At 42.1% G+C, this 26,429-nt stretch overlaps 1 protein-coding gene across 3 annotated transcripts in view; it reads right to left on the bottom strand.

Annotated features, from left to right (window-relative positions):
- Positions 1-26,429, bottom strand: part of CSMD3 (CUB and Sushi multiple domains 3) — a 1,044,618-nt gene that overhangs the window by 381,068 nt on the left and 637,121 nt on the right. For all 3 annotated transcript variants that reach the window (XM_061605340.1, XM_061605331.1, XM_061605321.1), the window contains 3 exons: positions 24,257-24,439; positions 22,287-22,613; positions 354-548 (listed from right to left, as the gene is read on the bottom strand). In XM_061605340.1, coding sequence (XP_061461324.1) covers positions 354-548; positions 22,287-22,613; positions 24,257-24,439 — 705 coding nt within the window. The remainder of the gene's footprint in view (positions 1-353; positions 549-22,286; positions 22,614-24,256; positions 24,440-26,429) is intronic.

Genomic DNA, 26,429 nt, shown 5'->3' on the forward strand with positions numbered 1-26,429 from the left:
GTGAACTTGGTGAACTTGTCAAAACATGGTTACATGAGTATTCTTGTAAATAGGAGGAGACAGGTTTTGGTAATTCCTACCACAACCACCCTCTCTGAGTGTCCCCCAAACTATTCAGAGCAGATTTGGAGGCAAAGAGGGCTACAGAGGGAGGGGGAATAATTGAAAATTGGCATCCTCCTCCTGTTGATGGATGCCTTCTGCCAGCAGAGTTACTCTGGATACCACAAACATACATATATCTCTTAGGATAGACATTCTGAAATCAAATACACATAACATAGATAATATACACAATTCATTATAAATATATTGTTAAACTATACTGAATCAAATGAAGTTATCCATCCTACCTCCGCACTTAGGGATAGGTCCATTCCACATAACTTTCCCATTCAGCAACACACAGGTAATTGTTTCAGTCCCTTGAGTTTTAATAAAGCCTTCTTCACAAATGACAGAGATTGAACTTCCCAACTGAAAGTTGTCACCAAAGCGCCGTGCATTAATTGGTATACCAGGATCCGGACACTCATTGTGTCCAAAGGCTTTAAACAGAAACATGAGGGGAAAAGGGAAATGATAAACTTTTCAGTTTTTCAGATACATTTGGCTCTATTCAGCTGAGACTTTACGAGTTCCACAGAGCATTTTTACAGTTCCCAGATTAAGGACAGTCCTTTCAGAACTTCTTAGGAATGGATTTTATTTATTTATCAAGACGATTTACAAATATATCACAAAGACAGCTAAAAAGAGTTTTACAACAGTACAAACCCCCTTAAAGATAGGTTTTAAAACAATACAAAATGAATACCTTTTCACCCAGCTGGGAAATGTCTTCAGTTGTGTCCACAAAGTACATAGTTGGCACCTATTGTATCTCAAGTACAGAATATTTGGCAAGTTTGGAATATAAACTAGGTTTAGACAACCCAAAGCATGGTAACTGTAGAAAGGAAGTTTTTTGAATTCCCACACAACCAAATAAATATATATATATTTACTGTTATTAGGGGTGCAGTCCTAAGGCTCCTGAGAACCTTAGGACCCATATGATATATGTCAGAGATAGAACTCTGATATTGGAGAGGGAGATTTAATGTTACTAGGGATAAAGAGGATTTCCAGAAGGAAATCACCCTGTGCTTTATAGATTACAGCAAAGCCATTGAGTGTGTAGAAACTATGGAGTGTTTTAAAAGAAATGGGGTGACACAGCATCTGATTGTCCTGATGGACAACCTATACACTGGAGAAGAGGATACTGGTTCACCATCGGAAAGGGTGTGAGTCAGGGGTGCATTTTATCATCCTATTTGTTTTATCTATACACAAAACATATACGGGAAGCGGGATTGGACCAAGATGAAGGAGGTGTGAAAACTGGAGGGAGAAATATCAATAATTTAAGATATACAGATGATACTTTACTACTAGCAGAAACCAGTAATGATTTTAAACGAATGCTGATGAAAGTTAAAGAGGAAAGCACAAAAGCAGGACTACAGCTGAATGTCAAGAAGACTAAAGTAATGACAACAGAAGATTTATGTAACTTTAAAGTTGACAACAAGGACATTGAACTTCTCAAGGATTATCAACCCCTTGGCACAGTCATTAACCAAAATAGAGACAATAGTCAAGAAATTAGAAGGCCAGGACTAGGGAGGGTAGCTATGAAAGAACTAGAAAAAGTCCTCAAATGCAAAGATGTATCACTGAACACTAAAGTCAGGATCATTCAGACCATGGTATTCCCAATCTCTATGTATGGAAAATGATGAAACCGAGGTTATTATACTTCGGACACATCGTGAGAAGACATGATTCACTGGAAAAGACAATAATGCTGGGAAAAAAAGACATTTGGTCTTACTGTAAAACGGTTTTCTCTGTGCATGTCAAAAGCTGACCTCAGGTGGGTAGCTAGCTCCACCTAGCAGTTGAAGGCAGAATAATGCTAAAGAGATTTTTACAAGGACTTCCTGCTCTGCACAGCTCCTTATTTCAGTTTTTGATAACAAGCCAACCAATAGGAGGAAAGAACAAAGAAAAATAATAGGAACCATTGACACAAAACAGGAGACAACAGCACTCATACACTTTCTGCTCTAGGCCTAAAATGAAAAAGACAGTGATGGCAGCCCAGCTCTCCTAGGGAGTGGCCCTGAGATCAGCTTTTGACAGGTACAGAGAAAACCGTTGTACATTAAGACAAAACGTCTTTTCTCCTGGTGCATGGAAAAGCTGACCTCAGGTGGGGCATACCAAAGCTGACTGATGTAGGGTGGGAACATTGCTGGGCTGATTACACTAGTGATCTGGGAGAACGTGCTGTAACACTCTCCTCCCAAAAGCTGCCTCTGCTGATGCACATGTGTTAATCTTATAGTGTTTAATAAACATATTAGGTGCAGCCCATGTAGCTGCTCTACAAATCTCTGTGATAGATATGTGGCATGGGAATGCTGCCAATGTGGCTGCTCCCCTAGTTGAGTGGGCCACTATCCTGGCCGGCCGGCCTAACTTGAGAGAGGCGTAGACCAGTGTGATACATGCCTTGATCCACCCAGCAAGCGTGGATGAAGACACTTTCTTTTCTAAAGACGCTGGGTGGAAGGAGACAAACTAACTGACGGAGATGTTTTGTTTTAGAGATATACACTTTCAGGGCTCTTCACACATTCAGTGAATGCCACACTTTCGCTGTGGGTTGAATGGGATTAGGACAAAAAGAAGGAAGTACCAGCTCTTGCTGACAGTGGAAGGTAGACAGTACTTTAAGACGAAAAGAAGGGACCATACGTAGGACTACTCTATCCTTATGAAACACACAGAAATTCTTGTCAACAGACAGAGAATTCAACTCAGACACTCTCTGGGCTGAAGTAAAGGACACAAGGAACAAGACCTTAAAGGATAAGAGGTGTAGGGAAATTTGACTTAGGAGTCCAAAAGAGGGCTTTTGTAGGGGCGTTAACACCTTGTGTAGATCCCAAGTTGAGTAATGATGGATTGTAGGAGATGCCAATGCTGTTGCCCCATGTAGAAAATGTCTGAGTAATGAATGAGATCCCAGCAGTTTTCCAGAGATATAGACAGCCAAAAAGGCTGAAGCCTGGCATCTGAGAGTGTTTGCCCTAAGACTCAAGGACAAGTCATCCTGTAGGAAGCAGAGAATGTTGTTTATATCTGCTTTCGAGACGGCCTTCCATGTAGTCTCATATATTCTAATTGTGGGAGGGCATCTTGAGGCCATCATAGTTTCCACCACTTGAGCTGGAATGCGTCATTTTAAGAGGTGTTGCCTCTTAATCTCCAGACATGAAGTGCCAGACATCCCAGGTCTGGGTGAAGAAGCTGTCCCTGCGACAATAGGTCTTCCCTGAGGGGAATTTGCCACAGAGGATCAATCTACAGATCAACGAGTTCTGGGAACCATGGTCTCCTTGGCTACCAAGGAGCTATTAGTAGAACTCTTACCCTTTTGGTTCGGATCTTTTGAAGTACCCTGGGAATGATCGGAAGAGGTGGGAAGGTGTAGAGTTGTCCGTGGGACCCCTTGAACATCAGAGCATCTATGCCTTCTGCCTCTGGTGTCATGTATCTGGAGAAAAATCTTTTCACCTGGCAGTTGAGTTGTGTGGCAAATAGGTCCACCTCGACTCTGCCAAAGCATCTCACTATTTCCTGAAAGGCCAACAGGTGAAGCTGCCATTCTCTCTGATGCACCTTCTGTCTGCTGAGCCAATCCGCTTGGCAGTTGTCCCCTCCTTGAGGTATTCCGCAAGGATCGAGTCCACGTGTGTTTCCGCCCACTGGACCAGCAGGGCAGCTTCGTTCTGTAGTTGTGGGGAGCATGTGCCTCCCTGACCATTCAAATGTGATTTGGCCGATACGTTGTCTGTCCTGAACAGCACCGCCCCCAACTGTTTGATCTCCGCAAAGTGCTTCAGGGCTAGCTGAATTGCACACAGCTCCAGAAGATTGATTGGAAGTACTGGTTCCTGTGGTGACCAAGCCCCTTGCTTCATCTGGCCATAACAAATGGCTCCCCAGCCTCTCAGGCTGGCATCTGAGGTGATCAGGGTCCATGGAGGGTCCTCGAACAGCACTCCCCTTAGTAGATTGGGTTTGTGCACCCACCATAGCAGGGAGCAATGGACCACTGGTGAAAGTGCTACCTTTCGGTGACATCTGGCAGGAATGTCACTTTGAAAAGGCAGTAGTGCCCACTGGAGTGGTCGAGAGTGATGACGTGTCCATGGTGTAGTCTGATAGGTTGAGACCATCAACCCCAAGATAACTGCCAGATGCATAAGATCTGCCAAAGGCAAAGATAGGAGCTGTATGACAGCTGTAATTATCTTGTCTACTCTGTCTGGAGCTAATGTTATGAGTCCCTGCTGCGAGTCTATGGTGGCCCCCAAATGTAATATGTGGAGGACTGGACAAAGCTGGTTCTTGGTTTGGTTGACAAGGAAGCCGTGATCCTTGAGGCATGCTAGGGTGATGTGCAGATCTTCCCAAGCCTTGTGGAGGGACGGAGACCAGAGGAGAAAGTCATCCAGGTAAGGAAAGACATGGACCCCCTGCGTCCTGAGGTGTGCAACCAGAGCAACCACGATCTTTGTTAATACTCTGGAGGCAGACGTCAGACCGAGGGGCATGGCCCTGTACTGAAAGTGATCCTCCCCCACTGCAAACTGGAGGTAATGTCTGTGAGGCGGAAAAACAGGGACATGCAGATAGGCCTCCTTCAGATTCATAAATGAGAGGAAGTCTCCCTTTCTCAATGCCTCCTTGATGGACAGTAAAGTTTCCATGCGGAACCTGCGGTATTTTATGAACTGATTTAAGTTCTTCAAATCGAGTACCGCCCTGAAAGATCTGTCTTTTTTCACAACAGTGAAGAAAACTGAGTAGATTTCTGAAAACCTCTAGCCTGTTAGAATGGGCTCTGTTGCAGCAATCTGCAGAAGGTGGGCAATCGCTTGAAGAGTCCTTTCCCGCTTGTCCGGAGATGTTGAGAGGGAGGAGGGGATAAACTTGTTTGGAGGAAGGGAGGTGAATTCCAGCCTCAGTCCATATCTGAAGGTGTGCAGTACCCATTGGCCCGAAGATGTGTCCCTCCAGCGGTGGGCAAAGTGTTGAAGGCATCCTCCCACCTGAGGAACTGATGCTTATTCTCCCAAGACTGGGATCCAAAACCTGATCGATTGGGGAAAGGTTGTTGGCTTTTAGACTGGGTACATTGCCTATTCCAGAAGGGATGGCTGGTACGGGACTCCTTTGCTCTTCTGAATGCCCTGGAGCCTCGAAAGGACTGGGAGGGCAAATGATGGAAAGGTCTACAGAAGAATCTTTTGTCATCTCCTTTTTTTGTCAGAAGGCATAGCTTTCTTCTTTTCCTTCGACTCCAAGACCCCAGCTAGGGCATCGTCGCCAAATAGTTTGCCACCCACACAGGGCTCAGATACAAGATTAGAGCGGGCTGCAGTATCGGCCTCCCAATGGCGTAACCATAGAGTCCTTCGAGTGAAAACACTTGCTGCTAATGACCTTGCTGAAAACTGCATGGCGTCCATGGATGTATTTGTCAAAAAAGTCACTGTTCTCGAGATTTTCAGAAGAGACTTCTGGATTCGAACCGGATCATGCTGCGGGCCATCCAATAGGTCCTCTAGCCACAGCAGGGATGCTCTTGGGAAGACCAAGGAGGCTGCTGCTGCTCTGATGGAGAGTGCACTGGCTTCATGAACCCTCCTAAGACCTAGATTCAGCTTGCACTCTGACGGATCCTTGAGGTGGGCATCTAAGTCTTTCGGGTTCAAGGATGGATTTAGTAAATTGACTATGGGGGCGTCGACCAGAGGAACCTTGAGCTGGTCCATGATGTGCTGTTCCAACAGATAGTATTTGTTGACAGTCGCAACCGATTTCTTGAACTGCAGCAGAGTTTGGACTTGATCACTTTTGGCAAGAGTGATGGAAGTTTTAGAACCCCTGACTTGGGTTTCGGGTCTGGACACACAGCTGAAATTCTAGATGCTGAGGGAGCTGGAGGATCTTCTGGAGAATTTGGGTTCTCCTTGCACAGTAGTGGAAGGAAATGAGCCTCCTGGAAAATCCTATTTGTCACTACTTCCTCTGACTCCGAATCTCCACTCCATTCTTCCTCATCGAGGACAATCAGCTCGTTGTCTGGGTCCACCATTGCCTCCTCCTGAAGTTGAGGATTCCTGCCCTGTGAGGCGGCATAAGGATCCAGTGATGGCCTTCCCCGGTGGTTGGGGTGCATTTGAAGAAGAGCGGAGTGTAGTGAGGCCCTGCGCCACTTGCGCTCTGGAAGGTGGCGGAGTGGGTGCTGTGGCTGGTGTGTCCTGCATGGGGTGTTGAGCCGCAGCCACTGATGTGGAAAGATATCTGGCTAGATTCATTAGGAGAGAATCTCTCAGCTGTTCCTTTAATTGTTGTAGCATGTGCCATGATAACTGAAACTGTAGAGGTTGAGTATGAGAACAGTGTGGGTTTTGCACCACCCCCAGAACTTGGAGTCCCTGACATGAAGAGGGTGAAAATGAAGGATGCTTCACCCCTCTTCTTCTGTAACGCTTGGTGAGACGTAGCTGTCTCGAGGAATTTTATTTATTTATTTATTACATTTATATACTGCCACATAGCCAAAGTTCTCTGGGAGGTTTACAGCAATTAAAAACATCAAATATACAAATTTTAAAACACAAAAATAATTTAAAAACACAATTTAAAAAAAAATAAAAAAAATTAAAAAACACATGCTAAAATGCCTGTGAGAGCCAGTGTGGCATAGTGGTTAAGGTGTTGGACTATGACCTAGGGGACCAGGGTTCGAATCCCCACATAGCCATGAAGCTCAATGGGTGACCTTGGGCCAGTCACTGCCTCTCAGCCTCATGAAAACCCTATTCATAGGGTCACCATAAGTCAGAATCGACTTGAAGGCAGTACGTTTACTTTATTTTAAAATGCCTGGGAGAAGAGGAAAGTCTTGACCTGGCACTGAAAATATGACAGTGTTGGTGCCAGGCGCACCTCGTCAAACAAATCATTCCATAATTTGGGGACCACCACTGAGAAGGCCCTCTCCCTTGTTGACAGCCTCCCAGCTTCCCTCCAAGTAGGCACCTGGAGGAGGGCCTTAGATGTTGAGTGTAGTATACGGGTAGGTTCATGTTGGGTGAGGTGGTCCATCAGGTATTGTGGTCCTAAGCCATGTAAGGCTTTATAGGTTAAAACCAGCACCTTGAATAGAGCTCGGACACATACAGGCAGCCAATGCAAGCAGGCCAGAATCGGTTTTATATGTTTGAACCGTCTGGTCCCTGTTGCCAATCTGGCTGCTGCATTTTGCACAAGCTGCAGCTTCTGAACCATTTTCAAAGGCAGCCCCACATAGAGTGCATTGCAGTAATGTAACTTGGAGGTTACCAGAGCATGGACCACTGAATCCAGGTTATCCTTGTCCAGATAGGGGTGCAGCTGGGCCACAAACCGGAGTTGGTAGAAGGCATTCCGTGCCACCGAGGCTACCTGAGCCTCAAGTGACAGAAATGGTTCTAGGAGAACTCCCAAGCTACGAACCTGCTCCTTGAAGGGGAGTGCAACCCCATCCAGGGCAGGTTGGACATCCACCATCCACGCAGTAGCAGCATCTCAGTCTTGTCTGGATTGAGCCTCAGTTTATTAGCCTTCATCCAGTCCATTGTTGCAGCTAGACACTGGTTCAGCACATTGACAGCCTCACCTGAAGAAGATGAAAAGGAGAAATAGAGCTGCGTGTCATCAGCATACTGATGGCAATGCACTCCAAATCTCCAGATGACTGCACCCAACGGTTTCATGTAGATGTTGAACAGCATGGGGGACAGAACTGACCCCTATGGAATCCCATACTGGAGAGTCCAGGGTGCCAAGCAATGTTCCCCAAGCACAACATTCTGAAGCTGACCCGGCAAGTAGGAGCAGAACCACTGCCATGCCGTCCCTCCCACTCCCAACTCAGCCAGTCTTCCCAGAAGGATACCATGGTCGATGGTATAGAAAGACACTGAGAGATCAAGGAGAATCAACAGAGTCACACTCCCCCTATCTCTCTTCCGACAGATGTCATCATACAGGGCGACCAAGGCTGTTTCCATGCCAAAACCAGGCCTGAAACCTGACTGAAATGGATCCAGGAAGCCTTCAAACTCCTCAGGAGAGGGCGATGTAGAAAAAAAATGCCTCTAGGGTGTGCTGGAATTGGGTGCCTTTCTCCTCAGATAGGGATTCCAGGTCCCTCTGTGACATGCACATGTTGCTATGAGCCTCCTTTCGTGCAGACACACAATAGGAAAAAAAACTGAAATAAGGAGTTGCGCAGAGCAGGAAGTCCTTGTAAAACCAAAACAAAACAACTCTTTAGCACTCTTCTGCCTTCGACCACTAGGTGGAGCTAGCTACCCACCTGAGATCAGCTTTTCCATGCACAGGAGAAACAGAAGGGAGTAGAAAAAGAGGAAGGCCAAACAAGAGATGGATTGATTCCATAAAGGAAGCCACAGACCTGAACTTACGAGATCTGAACAGGGTGGCTCACGACAGATGCTGTTGGAGGTCGTTGATTCATAGGGTTGCCATAAGTCATAATCAACTAGAAGGCATATAACAACAAAAACAACAGGGCTAAAGAGGGTGTGTCAATGGTGGTTTCAGGAGGTGCAAGGGAAGTCTAGGAAACAGCTTGAGTTCAAAGGATCCGAAGCTGTCCTGATTCTGTGACACGCATACACACCAATATCAGGGAGAAATTTAGGCATGCTCCTGAGCATATCTAAATCTTTCACTCTTCTTGTTTCAAGGGGGGAATGTAATAATTGTAAGCAAGAATTAGGATTGCACCCAAAGTGTACACTAAAAAATCAGAAAGAAACAAATGCAAAGAAATATTTACAATTGTTCCATTAACTTAGTGTGATTAATTATTTGTGACTATTTTCATGTGGGTTGGCATTCTATGACAGAGCATTTTGGGGGAAATGTACCCTTTTGATTCTTGAGGAGAGTTCAGTAAATGTCCTCCATTAACATCTCTCTTTTCTACTGCTTTGTGCTGAGACATATGAGACAGTTATTCATTGATAGAGTCAAGAGGGTTGCAGGCAGTAACAAGCTGTTGAAAAATCTCTCCTTGCTACAGTTCATCATTTTTTAAACCAGCGGCTATTTCTGATTCACAAAGTTGTACGCTCCTCACTTCTCCTGAGAGACAGAGAGAAGAGGAAAACAACAGTGTGCAGCTTAAGAAAGCTTTTTGCAGTTGTCTTCACCCTTTGACAATTGAAAGTATTTCCCCTGTCTTCTAGAAAAGTCAAACCACTAGTAAGATAAGGATGTTAACAGTAAATTTCCCATTGTCAGAAGAGGCATTTAAGACTGCATGGTGTGCCATCATCTACATACTTCTGGAGCAATGGCAGTGAAATTAATAAGGTAATATCATGTAAAGCCCTCTAGTCTAAGGAGTGAAGATTTATCTTAGATGCAAGAAAAATAACTAGTCACCTTGCAACAATGTGGGATATGCAAAGTCTGCAAATGAACAAGCATTAATTTATCAACTTACTAGCGGGTAAAAAGGTTGGTTAAATGTTTTTATGAGGGCATATTATATGAGACCACATCTAGAAAACACACTGAATTCAGAAAACGAAGGGTTGTAGCCTCAGTTCCATGAGCTGGTTTTTGTTCATTGAATGGGATTTATTATTTATTTATAAAAGTTATATAACACCCAATTACCAAGGTACTCTGGGCTGTTTACGTAAAAAAATAAAAAAACATAAAAATAAGAAAAATACAAACACGAAGTCTAAAGCAGAACAAAACTAATAGCATGAAACCAAAATAAAACCAATTTCAGGAGACACCATTAAGAAAATAAGAACATAAGAAGAGCCTGCTGGATCAGGCCAGTGGCCCATCTAGTCCAGCATCCTGTTCTCACAGTGGCCTACCAGGTGCCTGGGGGAAGCCCGCAAGCAGGACCCGAGTGCAAGAACACTCTCCCCTCCTGAGGCTTCCGGCAACTGGTTTTCAGAAGCATGCTGCCTCTGACTAGGGTGGCTAGTAGCCATTGATAGCCCTGTCCTCCATGAATTTGTCTAATCTTCTTTTAAAGCCGTCCAAGCTGGTGGCCATTACTGCATCTTGTGGGAGCAAATTCCATAGTTTAACTATGCGCTGAGTAAAGAAGTACTTCCTTTTGTCTGTCCTGAATCTTCCAACATTCAGCTTCTTTGAATGTCCACGAGTTCTAGTATTATGAGAGAGGGTGAAGAACGTTTCTCTATCCACTTTCTCAATGCCATGCATAATTTTATACACTTCTATCATGTCTCCTCTGACCCGCCTTTTCTCTAAACTAAAAAGCCCCAAATGCTGCAACCTTTCCTCGTAAGGGAGTCGCTCCATCCCCTTGATCATTCTGGTTGCCCTCTTCTGAACCTTTTCCAACTCTATAATATCCTTTCTGAGATGAGGCGACCAGAACTGTACACAGTATTCCAAATGCGGCCGCACCATAGATTTATACAATGGCATTATGATATCGGCTGTTTTATTTTCAATACCTTTCCTAATTATTGCTAGCATGGAATTTGCCTTTTTCACAGCTGCCGCACACTGGGTCGACATTTTCATCGTGCTGTCCACCACAACCCCGAGGTCTCTCTCCTGGTCGGTCACCGCCAGTTCAGACCCCATGAGCCTATATGTGAAATTCAGATTTTTTGCTCCAATATGCATAATTTTACACTTCTTTATATTGAATTGCATTTGCCATTTTTCGGCCCATTCACTCAGTTTGGAGAGATCTTTTTGGAGCTCTTCGCAATCCCTTTTTGTTTTAACAACCCTGAACAATTTAGTGTCGTCAGCAAACTTGGCCACTTCACTGCTCACTCCTAATTCTAGGTCATTAATGAACAAGTTGAAAAGTACAGGTCCCAATACCGATCCTTGAGGGACTCCACTTTCTACAGCCCTCCATTGGGAGAACTGTCCGTTTATTCCTACTCTCTGCTTTCTGCTTCTTAACCAATTCCTTATCCACAAGAGGACCTCTCCTCTTATTCCATGACTGCTAAGCTTCCTCAGAAGCCTTTGGTGAGGTACCTTGTCAAACGCTTTTTGAAAGTCTAAGTACACTATGTCCACTGGATCACCTCTATCTATATGCTTGTTGACACTCTCAAAGAATTCTAATAGGTTACTGAGACAGGACTTTCCCTTGCAGAAGCCATGCTGGCTCTGCTTCAGCAAGGCTTGTTCTTCTATGTGCTTAGTTAATCTAGCTTTAATTATACTTTCTACCAGTTTTCCAGGGACAGAAGTTAAGCTAACTGGCCTGTAATTTCCAGGATCCCCTCTGGATCCCTTTTTGAAGATTGGCGTTACATTTGCCACTTTCCAGTCCTCAGGCACGGAGGAGGACCCGAGGGACAAGTTACATATTTTAGTTAGCAGATCAGCAATTTCACATTTGAGTTCTTTGAGAACTCTCGGGTGGATGCCATCCGGGCCCGGTGATTTGTCAGTTTTTATATTCTCCATTAAGCTTAGAACTTCCTCTCTCGTTACCACTATTTGTCTTAGTTCCTCAGAATCCCTTCCTGCAAATGTTAGTTCAGGTTCAGGGATCTGCCCTATATCTTCCACTGTGAAGACAGATGCAAAGAATTCATTTAGCTTCTCTGCAATCTCCTTATCGTTCTTTAGTACACCTTTGACTCCCTTATCATCCAAGGGTCCAATTGTCTCCCTAGATGGTCTCCTGCTTTGAATGTATTTATAGAATTTTTTGTTGTTGGTTTTTATGTTCTTAGCAATGTGCTCCTCAAATTCTTTTTTAGCATCCTTTATTGTCTTCTTGCATTTCTTTTGCCAGAGTTTGTGTTCTTTTTTATTTTCTTCATTTGGACAAGACTTCCATTTTCTGAAGGAAGACTTTTTGCCTCTAAGAGCTTCCTTGACTTTGCTCGTTAACCATGCTGGCATCTTCTTGGCCCTGGCGGTACCTTTTCTGATCTGCGGTATGCACTCCAGTTGAGCTTCTAATACAGTGTTTTTAAACAACTTCCAAGCATTTTCGAGTGATGTGACCCTCTGGACTTTGTTTTTCAGCTTTCTTTTTACCAATCCCCTCATTTTTGTGAAGTTTCCTCTTTTGAAGTCAAATGTGACCGTGTTGGATTTTCGTGGCAATTGGCCAGTTACATGTATGTTTAATTTAATAGCACTGTGGTCACTGCTCCCAATCGGTTCAACAACACTTACATCTCGCACCAGGTCCCGGTCCCCACTGAGGATTAAGTCCAGGGTTGCCGTCCCTCTGGTCGGTTCCATGACCAACTGATCTAGGGAATAGTCATTTAGAATATCTAGAAACGTTGCTTCTTTGTCGTGACTGGAACACATATGCAGCCAGTCTATGTCCGGGTAGTTGAAGTCACCCATTACTACCACCTTTCCTAGTTTGGATGCTTCCTCAATTTCATATCTCATCTCAAGGTCTCCCTGAGCATTTTGATCAGGGGGACGATAGATCGTTCCCAGTATTAAGTCCCTCCTGGGGCACGGTATCACCACCCACAACGATTCTGTGGAGGAGTCTGCCTCTTTTGGGGTTTCGAGCTTGCTGGATTCAATGCCTTCTTTCATGTATAGAGCGACTCCGCCACCAATACATCCTTCCCTGTCCTTCCGATATAGTTTATATCCAGGGATAACCGTATCCCACTGGTTTTCTCCATTCCACCAGGTCTCGGTTATGCTCACTATATCAATGCTCTTCTCTAAGACCAAGCACTCCAGTTCTCCCATCTTGGTTCGGAGGCTCCTAGCATTAGCGTACAGGCACTTGTAAGCAGTGTCTCTCTTCAAGTGTCTTTGGCACTTGTGGTTAGGCCTGTGGTAATTTTGCTCTTCTGAATTTATATCCTGTGCCCCTGCTCTCACAATGCCTACTTCTAGGTCTACCCCTTTTAAAATTTCATCATTTCTTTGGTTTTTATCCCAGGGGGGAGGTTTATTCTGAACCGGACCTTTCTCAGCTCCTGTCGGGTTTCCCCCCTCAGTCAGTTTAAAAGCTGCTCTGCTACCTTTTTAATTTTAAGTGCCAGCAGTCTGGTTCCATTCTGGTTCAAGTGGAGCCCGTCCCTTTTGTACAGGCCCGGCTTGTCCCAAAATGTTCCCCAGAGCCTAACAAATCCGAACCCTTCCACCCGACACCATCGTCTCATCCACGCATTGAGACTGCGAAGCTGGGCCTGTCTGGCTGGGCCTGCGCGTGGAACCGGTAGCATTTCAGAGAAAGCCACCTTGGAGGTCCTGGCTTTCAGCATCCTACCTAGCAACCTAAATTTTGCTTCCAGGACCTCACGGCTGCATTTCCCCATGTCGTTAGTGCCAACGTGCACCACGACCACTGACTCCTTCCCAGCACTGTCTACCAAACTATCTAAACGACGGGCGATATCCGCAACCTTCGCACCAGGCAGGCAAAACACCTTGCGGTCTACACGCCCATCACACACCCCACTGTCTATGTTCCTAATGATCGAATCACCCACTACAAGGATCCCTCCACCCCCTGGAGATATATCCTCGGCATGAGAGGATAGCTGCTCATCCCCCAAGGAATGGGTCCCTTCTAAGGGATCGTTTCCCTCTTCCTCAGCTGGATGCTCTCCTTCCCCGAGACCATCGTTCTCCATGATAGCAGGAGAGCTATCATCGTTGGAGTGAGACACAGCTATAACGTCCCTGAAGGCCTCCTCCACACACCTCTCTGCCTCTCTCAGCTTTTCCAGGTCCACCACCTTGGCCTCAAGGAAATGAAGTCGTTCCCGGAGAGCCAGGAGCTCATTGCACCGAGAGCACACCCACGACTTCTGTCCAACAGGCAGATAGTCGTACATGTTGCAGGTGGTGCAAAACATTATCAGAAATCATTTTAAAAGCTGTAACAGATTTTAAAATATAATTTTATGAAACTGCAGATTCTAAACACGTTAATAAATAAAATAAATAAAAAGTCTAGGATTTAAAAAAAAATTGGCCTGGTGCCTGGTGCCAAAAATGCCACAATGTAGGTGCCAGGCAAGCCTATATGGGGAGGGCAACCACTAGAAGCACAATCCAATTTACCTTTCTGCTGGGTTGGGGGCAGCTGGATGCCCTGGCCCCCTAACTGCTCTGGCAGGCTCCCAGCACCTCTGTCAGCAGGAGGCCTCTGCCATGGCTGAGCTGCTGTGCCACCAGGAGCCTGCCAGTGCTGCTGAGGTCCAGCAGGGATGGCCTGCTTAGCAGACGAAGGGCTAATGGAAGCCAGCAGAAGCCTTGAATATGGGGCAATTCAGGGGCTTGGTGGAGGCAGAGCCGTGGGAGAACTTATGTAAGATCCTCCTCAAGTTTGGACCCCTCCCCCGGGTCCTGATCCACCCAGAAACTCCACTAGCCAAAAGGCTGGTGCAGCAAAAAATTGTAATGGACTTCTATGATGAGTGCTTATTACCTGGGAGGCCAATTCATGGAAACCAGTGATTCCCAGCCAGCTTGTGTGTGTGGCTCCCAATGGAGCCGGCAGCTCCCAAGCGGGAGGAGGATTCTGCTGGGCTGTCCACTGGCTCCTCCCCCCGCCTGCTCCCTGGTATGTGGATTGCTCTGTAGGATTTTATTTATTTATTTATTTATTTATTATTTGATTTATATCTTGCCCTTCCTCCCACCAGGAGCCCAGGGCGGCAATAATGCCTAACTGGGGAGACCATTCAACAACTAAGATACAACCACTAGTAGCCACCTGCTGCACCCCATTTGGCAGTGAATTTTCAGGTTTTGGATCATCCTGCAGCTCCTTGCACACACCCACACACCAAAAAACCCTCTCCTCTAATGTATTGGAGCATGAGAGGTGGTATGGACAGCTGAAGAAAAAGGTCAAGTCAGCAAAAGTTTGCCTCTCCCCAACTCAATTTATTCAAGCTCTTCTGTGAATGAAAGGGCACCGCTGGATCCAAGCTGGTGATTTTAAAGAAACATAAATTATTTTGCATCAATGTATATGTACACTGCTGCCCCACTGCAAATTCTTGGGGCCAGTGTTGTTCCTCATCATGATAATGGGGTACGATTGCCCGTGAAAGACCAGGTCTGCAGCCTCAGGGTCATTCTTGACTCCCAACTGTCCACGGAAGCTCAGGTCTCGGCTGTGAGCTGGGCAGCATTATATCAACCATCTGATACAGAGGCTGCACCCCTACCTCCCCAATCATCTGCTCCCGTCGGTAGTACATGCCTTGGTCTCCTCTTGCTTAGACTACTGTAATGCGCTCTAAGTTGGGCTACCCTTGAAAATGGTCTGGAAATTGCAACTGGTACAGAATGCGGTGGCGTGTGTGATCAAAGGCAGCCGCCGGCGGGATCACATAACTCCAGTGTTAAAAGAACTACACCGGCTACCAGTGGCTTGCCGGGCCCAATTCAAGGTGTTGGTTTTGACCTTTAAATCCCTATACAGTCTCGGCCCAGTCTATCAGAACGAGCGCCTCCAGCATCATCAGTTATGCCGCCTAACAAGATCAGCCTCAGAAAGTCTTCTCTCTATCCCATCAGTGAAAACAGCCAGATTGGTGAGGACTAGAGAGGGCTTTTTCAATTGTGGCCCCCACCCTGTGGAACTCCCTCCCTAATGATCTCCGCCTTGCCCCCTCTATAATGAGTTTCGGCCGGGCTGTGAAGACTTGGCTCTTCAGGCAGGCCTTTGGGGAGGATTAGATTTCATTATTATTATTATTGGCTCAGATTCTAATGTTTATTGCACTGATATGCTAATTTGTATGTCGCCCTGAGTGGCTGGAGAACCAGCCAGATGGGCGACTAAGAAATTTAATAAATAAATAAATAAATAAAAGATACACTCTTAAGCATAATGTAGGCTATTCTGATCAGTCGTATTATCAGCACATCTATGCTACATAATGAACACAGAGACTGATAGATACACAAAGCCTATATTCTATACTTTCCCCTTCCTTTCATGAAAGCTGTGTATGTAAATAAAGCTAAGGCTGCAATTCTATGTACACTTGCTTTAAAAAAGGTTGCTACCCTGGGCTCCTACTAGGAGGAAGGGAGGGATATAAAATAAAATAAAATAAGGTTCCATTGAACAAAATGGGACTTACTACTAGGCAAACATGCACAGGATCCGCCTGTTAATCATCTAAGAAACATTTCAAATTCAAGAAGTTTTTTTTAAACTTTGTTTATCAAAAGAAAAGTAGATTCAAAACATGGATAGATGCAAATTTCAGTGGGATTTGAAACATAAGAACAAAGATATCCCACTGAAAATTAATTTATAAAGTTCCCTGGGACAGAAGAACTGTATCTTAATTTAGGTTTACAGACAAAACTTGGCAAAATGTGGGAAACGAAAAGCAGAAGAATCACTAGTGGCAAACAAGCAGTTTATATAACAAGATGCTATGACATAAGTCACAGCTAATTTAACTTTAACGTTCTTCAATTACACTCTGACAACTTATTAGTGAAAGCCCTTGCCACTAGTGTCACTTCAGAAAAGAAATAAACCTATATAATAATTAAATGCTTAAACTCAGTGTTTGTTTTTTTAAAACCAACCCAACAGCCATATATTATTTCAGAAAACCCAATACAAGCAGACATCTACACTCTTTGCCATATTTACAAGGCACTGAAACATTAAAATACCAGTTCCATCAGTGACAGATGAAATATTGTAGCCCTGGAGGAAAAAAAAAAAACACTAAGCACTTATTAATCTTGCAGCAACTCTGTTTCATGCTGTAATCACATTACAAAGAAACACTGCAGGAAAGCAAATTAAAATAATCAGGAAATGTTCATAACATGGTTCACCCATTTCATATGATTACTATAATATGGTTCACCCATTTCATATGCTTACTCCAATACTGAAAGATCTGGTTGGGGAGTGATGATAGGTACAATCCTTGAAAATTATATGCCTATGGTAGGGTTGGACTATTGCACTCTGTGTGGGGCTTGTCCTTGAAAATATCCCAGAAACTGCAACTGGTGTGGAATGCAGACATTAGAATACTGACTGGTGTGACTAGTCATACTTGTATAACATGAGTTCTAAATCAACCACACTGCATGACAATTTACTATCAAGCCCAGTTCAAGGTGCTTATGCTGGTGGGGGCCCAAGTATCTGAAGGAGAACCTGCTCTCATATTGATCTGCCTGTGCCTGTGAAGTAACATCTGCAGGGGAGGCCCTGCTGCTGATCCTCTTGCTAAGGGAAGTTCTGGAGATGGTAGCACATGGGACAGCATTCTGTGTGGTGGCTCCCTATCACTGGAATGACTTGCTCTGGCTTTGACTAATCTAGCACTGGCATTATTAGTCTTTCATCGGACTCTTGACCCAGGCCTTTGGGGTAGATGAAATTTTCATCCCTTTTTTGATGTATTGGACATGTTTGTATTCTGATGCCACTTTGTATTTTTAAGTATTTGATTTTTTGTAGTGATTGGGATCATTTGGTAAACAGTGCACTGTGAATTTGCTAAACAAATATGCTTTATATGCTGCTACAAGATCCTGCAAGGATCTTGACTACCCGGTGAAACTTCAATATGATATGATCTAAGGCTGTGAAATCTTTTATCTGCCTGCAAGTCCAAGAAGAGAATTTAGTAGCCAGGGGGATAGTCTAAAGCAGATGGGGGTAAAAATAAGCCAGGGACCCTAAATGTGTTTTTAACAAGGGAAGACTATAGTAACTTAACTAATAAATTAAATAGACATCCCAACTGAAAAGACTGGTAGAAAAACTAGGATTTCACTGTTCAGGGCTCATCCTCTTCACTCTCAACCTCCACTTTGTATCCCTATGTTTCTCCTTCAGCTCAACTCCTTCCTCCATAGCAAACCACTGCTTTTAATGTACAGAAAAAAAAACAGTGCAGTCTATTGCTGGGTCCAAGAAAACAGACTACACCCTCTTCTTTATCAATTCAATTTGACTACAGATTCATTTTAGGTAGGCTAAGGGTTATGGCAGGGACCCAGTTTGGACTAGGAACTATCTTGACCCCCAATTATGTTGGTGAATGAAGACCACAAATCTCTCTGCCTCTCAGCTATTCCAAATCAATTACCTGAGGACCAAGAGTTTATTGTAACAAGCACACACCCATAACTTCTGTCCAACAGAACAGGCGGACAATCATGCATAAGACATTCTGTAAAAAATATTAGATACCCCCTTATTTTCTACCTGCATATTTGTTACTGTTGTTTATTTATTGTTACTGTTGTTTATTAATTTGGGATCTGTTGGGTAAAAAAAGCTGGGGAAGAATAGTCTGCCTTGGCCTCCTCACCCCGCTGCCAAATTTGCACAACTATTAAACTTACTTATTATCTTGACAAGTCAGCTGGGATCCCCTCTTGATTGTAGTTATGATTGTGCTACAATTCAAGTGATTTTAATATGCAAAACTGCATATCCTCAAAATATTATTTTTAATCAAGGTTGGCAGATTGTTTTTATTTGTTTTTTTCTCTAACATTGCCAAGGATGTAGATGCAGTTGTACGGTACAGAATGGTGGTTAAAATAAATGTTAGCATTGGGCTTTACAGCTGATATATCCTATTGTTGTTGTTATGTGCCTTCATGTCAATTAAAACTTATGGTGGCCCTATGAATCAGTGACCTCCAATAGCATCTGTCATGAACCACCCTGTTCAGATCTTGTAAGTTCAGGTCTGTGGCTTCCTTTATGGAATCAATCCATCTCTTGTTTGGTCTTTCTCTTTTTCTACTCCTTTCTCTTTTTCCCGGCATTATTGTCTTTTCTAGTGAATCTTGTCTTCTCATTACGTGTCCAAAATATGATAACCTCAGTTTCATCATTTTAGCTTGTACTGACAGTCCTGACACCGAACTATTTGTCTTTTTAATAATAATAATAATAAAATTTAATTTATGTGTCGCCTATCTGGCCAATGGCCACTCTAGGCGACATACATGTAAACAGTTAAAACACAATGCGATAAAATACATTAATACAATATATAAACAATACAGCAGCAACAACAATACTAGTGCAGGGTAAGAGGCATTTCAGTCATAGAAGTTAACCCTCCAACACCACATTTCACATGAGTTGATTTTTCTCTTATCTGCCTTTTTTACTGTCCAACTTTCACATCCATACATAGAGATCGGGAATACCATGGTCTGAATGGTCCTGACTTTGGTGCTCAGTGATACATCTTTGCATTTGAGGACCTTTTCTAGTTCTCTCACAGCTGCCCTACCCAGTCCTAGCCTTCTTCTGATTTCTGGACTATTGTCTCCATTTTGGTTAATGACTGTGCCGAGGTATTGGTAATCCTTGACAAGTTCAATGTCCTCATTGTCAACTTTACATAAATCTTCTGTTGTCATTACTTTAGTCTTTTTGACATTCAGTTGTCAAACTGCTTTTGTGCTTTCCACTTTAACTTTCATCAGCATTAGTTTCAAATCATTACTGTTTTCTGTTAGTAGTATGGTATTGTCTGCTTACCTTAAATTATTGATCTTTCTCCCTCCAATTTCATACCTCCTTCATCTTGGTCCAATCCTGCTTTCCATATGATTTGTTCTGTTTTTGTTTTGATAAAATACACCCCTGCCTCACACCCTTTCCAATGGGGAACCAATCAGTTTCTCCATATTCTATCCTTACAGTAGTCTCTTATGCAGAGTATAGGTTGTGCATCAGGACAATTGGATGCTGTGGCCCTCCCATTTCTTTTAAAGCATTCCATAGTTTTTTTCATGATCTACACAGTCAAAGGCTTTGCTGAATCTATAAAGCATGGGGTGATTTTCTTCTGAAATTCCTTGGTCTGTTCCATTATCCAACGTATGTTTATGATCTCTGGTGTCTCTTCCCTTTCCAAATCCAACTTGGACATCTGGCATTTCTCGTTCCATATATTATATGGTAAGACCCTTTGTTGTAGAATCTTGAGCATTACTTTACTTGCATGGGATATTAAGGCAATAGTTCAATAATTGCTGCATTCCCTGGGATCCCCTTTCTTTGGAATTGGGATGTATATTGAACACTTTCAGTCTGTAGGCCATTGTTTACTTTTCCATATTTGTTGACAAATTTTTGTCACAATTTGGAAAGATTCGGTCTCAGTAACTTGAAGCAACTCTATTGGTATGCCATCGGTTCCTGGTGATTTGTTTCTTCCAAGTATTTTATGAGCAGCTTTCACCTCACATTCTAAAATTTCTGGTTCTTGCTCATGCGGTTCCTCCATGAATGAATCTGTCATCCTGGCATCTCTTTTATGGAGTTCTTCAGTGTATTGCTTCCATCTTCCTTTTATTTCAATTCAGTCAGTCAGTGTGTGTTCCCCTGTTGATTATTCAACATCATTACTCTTGGTTTAAATTTCCCTTTCATTCCTCTAATCTTTTGGAATAGGGCTCTTGTTCTTCCTATTTTGTTGTCCTCTTCTATTTCTATACAATAACTATTGTAATAGTGCTCTTTGTCCCTACATATTAGTCGCTGAATTGTTGCATTTAGGGTTCTGACAGTATTTCTGTCTCCTTTTGCTTTTGCTTTCCTTCTCTCTTTAACCATTTTAAGAGTTTTGTCAGTCATCCATTGAGGGCTTTCTCTATTGTCTTTTTGCATTCTTCCCTGATAATGTCTTTGACTTCACTCCATAGTTCTTCTGGTTCTCTCTCAACTAAGTTTAAGGCTTCAAACCTTTTCCTTATTTGATCTTTATATTCTTCTGAGATGTTATTTAAATTTTATTTTGGCATTATGATTGCTTTGTTGCTCTTCTTTAGCTTTACTCTGATTTTCAATACGACCAGTTCATATATACCCTATGACCATTAAATTGAGAGACTAAAATGACCTAGCTGTGCCACTGATCATATGACACCTGCTATGTGGAGTAATAAAAGTGTGAGAGCTATCCAGTGTTAATTTGACCTAAACAATATATAGTTGAAATGCAGCACTGTACTAATGAGAAATCAGGAACCAATTTATTCAGTGTGCTGACAGAATAGGACTGCTTTCAGACATGGGGCTTATTACATTAGTTTAACAGATGAAAATGGTAGTGTTTCTGACCTGATTTTTAAAATTCCTTTCATACTGCAGAACCTGTTGCGTTAAGGAACAGTAGCTTTTTCAGCTGATATACTGGCATTTCGCACAACTGTCTTTCATGTGGCTGCAATGAATGTCGTTTTTATCCCTTACCCATTATACACATAAACACTGCAGTTTCCCAGTGTATAGGAGGTCTAAGATCTCATACCGTTGCCATTCCCTTAGCATCTGACATATATTGCTTTTCGTTGTACAGACACGGGGTGTGTATGGGAAATGTTGCTGCTACCTGTGCTTATGCTAGAATACCAGTACATTTTTTGTCAGGGAAAAAACCCCGCATTCCTAAAGGGGAGGAACACACTGCATGCTGGGATGCTGTCACATGAGCAGATGCAGCTAGCAAAAAACACATGCAATTTTCCATGTTCCCAGGCTTGCAAAAGGATTATTCCTGGTATTATTTATCGTGAAAATTAGAGGTAAATTTGCACTATATTGCACTAGAGTTCTAGAACTAGCTTCTACGTCATGTGAAAGATCAAATACAATGCACAACTTACCTGGTGAGAAATTGTCAGAATAATGGAATAATGTGCAGTGTGAAAGTAGCATAGCACAGGTGAAAGAACACAGGCCCAAGTACTGCTTTTTCCATCACTGAAATGGAAATGGACTGCCTTCAAGTCGATTCCAACTTATGGAGACCCTACAAATAGGGTTTTCATGGTAAGCGGTATTCAGAGGGGGTTTACCATTGCCTCCCTCTGAGGCTGAGAGGCAGTGACTGGCCCAAGATTACCCAGTGAGCTTCATGGCTGTGTGGAGATTCGAACTCTGGTCTCCCAGGTGGTAGTCCAGCACCTTAACCACTACACCACACTGGCTCTCTTTCCCTCACAATGGAACTGTTTTTGTATCTGGCTAGCAACAATGATAAAAAATTTTTTAAATATAAATAAAATATTTTATCCATTTTCTATAAAAATGGCTTTCACCTCAATTTTATATTGTGAATTTTTTTAAAAAAACTACTCACTGTTATATGTGATATTAAATCCTCGACCTGACATTGAGTGGTCAGCCTGAAATTCCAGGCGCAGAATATGACTGTTACTAGTGAGATGGGATGGCACTTCAGCTCCAGTGAATGTGCCAATTATCGGAGAATCTGAAGAGTCGCCATCTTTAATTGCAAGGAAATCAAATTGAGATTCCAAGTCAAAGTCATTGAAAGAGAGATGAATTCGGCTCCCTGGGTCTGAGATGATTGTCCAGATGCAGTTCAAATTATTTCCATATCCCTCTGGGTAGTCAGGAGAAAGGACAGTTCCCATTGGTGCCGTGAAATTAGAAAGGCAAGGAACTATCAAACACCAGGAAAAGAAATTGGAAAAGAAATCAGAAGTTAGTTTAAATTGGTTATTTCCACTCTACATCCCACTCTCTTCCTTAAATTTCTATATGCACTCATTTTCTCAATGAAAGAGCTAATGGCTTTGATCATGACACCTCCAAAACCCAGAAGGCTGTATGCCTACTGAACTAGATGGTTATTCCATAGCAATTGAGGTTATAATGCCAGGTGACCCTTCCTCAATCCATCTTCCAATAGCAAATTGATGCTGCAAAAGACATTCCTCTTTCAACAAGCCTTCCAAAATCATTATCCTAGTTCATATGTGTCTTGGATTTGAATTGATTTTATGAATTTTTTTAAAACTCTCTCTCTCTCTGCAATTGTTTTAACTGTATTTACATGTGTAACTGTTTATGTATCTTATTATGTAAACTGATTCAGGATGACTCATGGGAAGCAATTCATAAATAAAAAAAATTTAATTTAATTTATTAACAAGCCTTTTGGATGAATGGGTTACACCCACACCTGCTGCTCCTGCCTCACTTAACAGTAATTCTTTAACATGCTGGGACAAGCTTTACTTGGGAGGAGGAGCACTGAGATCCTGTTCCTTTAGATGTGCGGGATACACAGGCTGCTGGATGTGTCCCCTTCTGCATAGGCCTGCCTATTGTGCCTCCATCACAGCAGATTTTCAGGCACAAATGCCTTTCCACAAATGGACAATTATAGCTGGATTGAGGCAACAGAGTATCTCAAATTGATTATTTTATTTTCTACTATTTTTCAATCCATGAGGATATCTGCTAACAGCAGACCCTAGGGGAAAATAGAGCAGTTATGGTATACTGAAATCACAGTAGGCTTCTTGATTAATCCATGTCCAACAGTCCTTAATCATTTGATCCTACTTATTTTTCCCTTTAGGGAACTGTTCAAATGAACAATTCCACACTGAGCGCATTAAGAGTCAAAAGGCTGATGTTGCCATGATAATTTGTAGCTCACAAATAAGCCCAAGAATTACATTAGGCACAAAAGGCTTTTCAGATTTCATTGTTAGCTCAAACTATATTTCACATTTAATACTGCTATTTTGCTAACCCTAATTTAATTTGCAATCATAGCTGAGTGATAACATTGTGAGTGTGTATTTTTTGCAATATTTTATATAATGCTTACATTATATTACAATATATTACATAAATGGTAAATTTAACTCTGTGTGATTTTAATACTAGACAGCCAAATATATATCTCTGTATTGTATGTATTAAAAGATATTCATGTATAATACATGTTGGAAAAGGACCTGTAAATAATTTTAATGCCCTTAATTGCAATTCAGCCACTACTATCTCCATGAAATATAATGGGCTTCTAAAAGTATCTATAAAATAGGGCATAAGAAAGATAAAATACAAACATAAAGTAAGCTTCTTTTGTATGAATTAAAACATGGCACAACAAAGGCACCCACCAACTTCCATTCTGGATGAGATCAGGCAATATTTACTTTTATTGGACTGAGATTTGAACTTACTGTGTGTGTGGTGACAGCATTAGAAAAGTGCATATAATAATTAACAGTTTTTTATGAATATACCTTCTTTTAAAATATTTGGAATAAATCATTTTATACTCACAAATGCAGATCGGTATGTTTGCTGACCACTGGTTATTTTCTTGGCAAACAATAGATTTTTCTCCAATAAGTTCAAACCCAAACTGACACTCAAACCTTAACACATCACGATTGGAAAATCCATCCCCTTCTCTAATACCATATAATGGAGTTCCAGGATCCCCACAGCTTTCTTTTTCAATCTCTGTGGAAATAGCAAATAAAGAGTTTACTGTCCAAGAAATGAATTAAACAGTCAATAGTAATTCTTGTAAAAGTAAAGGGGTGGTGAGAAGACTGTGAAAGTATAAACTTTTTACACATAATTGCTAATGAAGTCACTGTCATTTCTAAATGTTACACAATCAAATACAGAAAAAAATATATTCAGTCTTTATACAAAAAGTAAGATGTACATAATACCCCCCAAAAAAGTATTGTGATATATACAACCTTCTAACACTTGCTCATGTGATAAGCATTATTGATTTCTGACAGTATTTTCTGTTATATTAGATTGAAGCAGATTTGTTTTTTTAAAAAAAAAATACAGACCTCAGTTTGATTTAGGCAGGGTTGATTTTTGGTTGAAACTAAGGGCTAATTCTGAATTCAAAATGTGGTGATAGGTTTCTCAAGATCACTATGAACTAGAACTGTCATGGGCTGGCTTTTTCCCCAAGCACCCTAAGAGGGAATATAACTAAGCTATCAGTAGTGATCTAAGAAATATGGATTACTCCTGGCCAAAACATTGTTAGAAATGATTTGTACAATGACTTATTCACAGCCAAGTTAATATTATGCACAATTGCTATACAACAGTCTTTGACCACTTGGTGCCCTTCTGATATTTTTGGACTACCACTCCTATCAGTAGCAAAAGGAATTGTAATCCAAAACATCTGGAAAGTATAAGGTTAGTGAAGCATAGCATACAACATATATCCACTGAACAACATACTTTACACTTTTGACTTCCTTGCATCCAATTAGTGATTTGTGTTAGGTGAGACTTATTCAAGAACACAACACATTTCATGTCTGAACAAAGATTTAAAGCTAGGTCTCCAGTCCACACCTGATCACACATCCCTTTCCCCTTCCCCCCAAAAAACAGTCACTGAAACACCAAACCCAAGTCCACATGATCATTTAAATTTCCCTTACTTGGTACTACTGGAGAGGAAAGTTATGTCTGTGTTAGTTGACTAAGCATTCAACAACCATGTTCTACAAAAAACATGGGTATGTCAATCAGCCCTATATTGGCTCAGCTACAAGTACTGCAGTGTAACTGAGGGCAATTCAACATGAGGAAGTACACTTGGAGCTATGAGGATCACAGGAATCATAGCCATCACATGTATCCATACATTATATATGTCACATGAATATAGATAAAGGTCTTAAGAATGTCTCTTGTAAAGGATTCAGAGGTGCCATCACATGTGTGAACAAGCTCTGAGATCTAGAGTGGGATATATTAACAACTTTTGAGAATAACCCAAACAGTTGTGATGCAGTTTGTGTTTAGAACCCCCAAAAAGACACTTGGGGACCACAACAATTTGGAATAAATTTCCAGCGGACTAAGGGTAATGCATATTATCTGTCCTCCCAAATGTACTGCCAATTCTCTACTCCAAATATTCTCTTCCCCAAGCTACTTATATCTGTTTAAAAATAAAAAAATAAACAGTGTCAGGAATCTTCATGCATCTGAATTTTAACTTGTAGTTTTAACTTTGTGAATTTTAACTTGTGAGCCCCTGACTATCTAAACATCAATAATTGTTTGAAGCAGAAACCTTTGAATCAAAACAGTTTGAGATTTCACATTTTCACTTTTCATAATCTTTGTAAATCAAACGACATTAAGCATTAGCAAATCTCTTTACGTGACACCATAAAGAAAAAGGTATCAACTTTTCTTTTTCTCCAACAGAATCAGTTTTCTTTGAAAGGCTACCAAATTGCCCTGTAGCAGGAGCAGAGAATATCTGTTGTCCAGTGTAACTGTCTTTCAGATTTTATATTATCAGAGGATTTCAAAATACTGTTATGAGCATAGGGGTTGGGATGGATGATTCCTGTGGGTCACCTTTCCAGCCTCTGATTTGGAATCCTGTGTCTTGGAATGAGGAACTATCTGCTGGTCATATGAGTCTTTTGTTAACCAAATAGATTAGCCA

Source organism: Rhineura floridana, chromosome 1 (genome assembly GCF_030035675.1).
Source record: "Rhineura floridana isolate rRhiFlo1 chromosome 1, rRhiFlo1.hap2, whole genome shotgun sequence".
Classification (NCBI taxonomy): domain Eukaryota; kingdom Metazoa; phylum Chordata; class Lepidosauria; order Squamata; family Rhineuridae; genus Rhineura; species Rhineura floridana.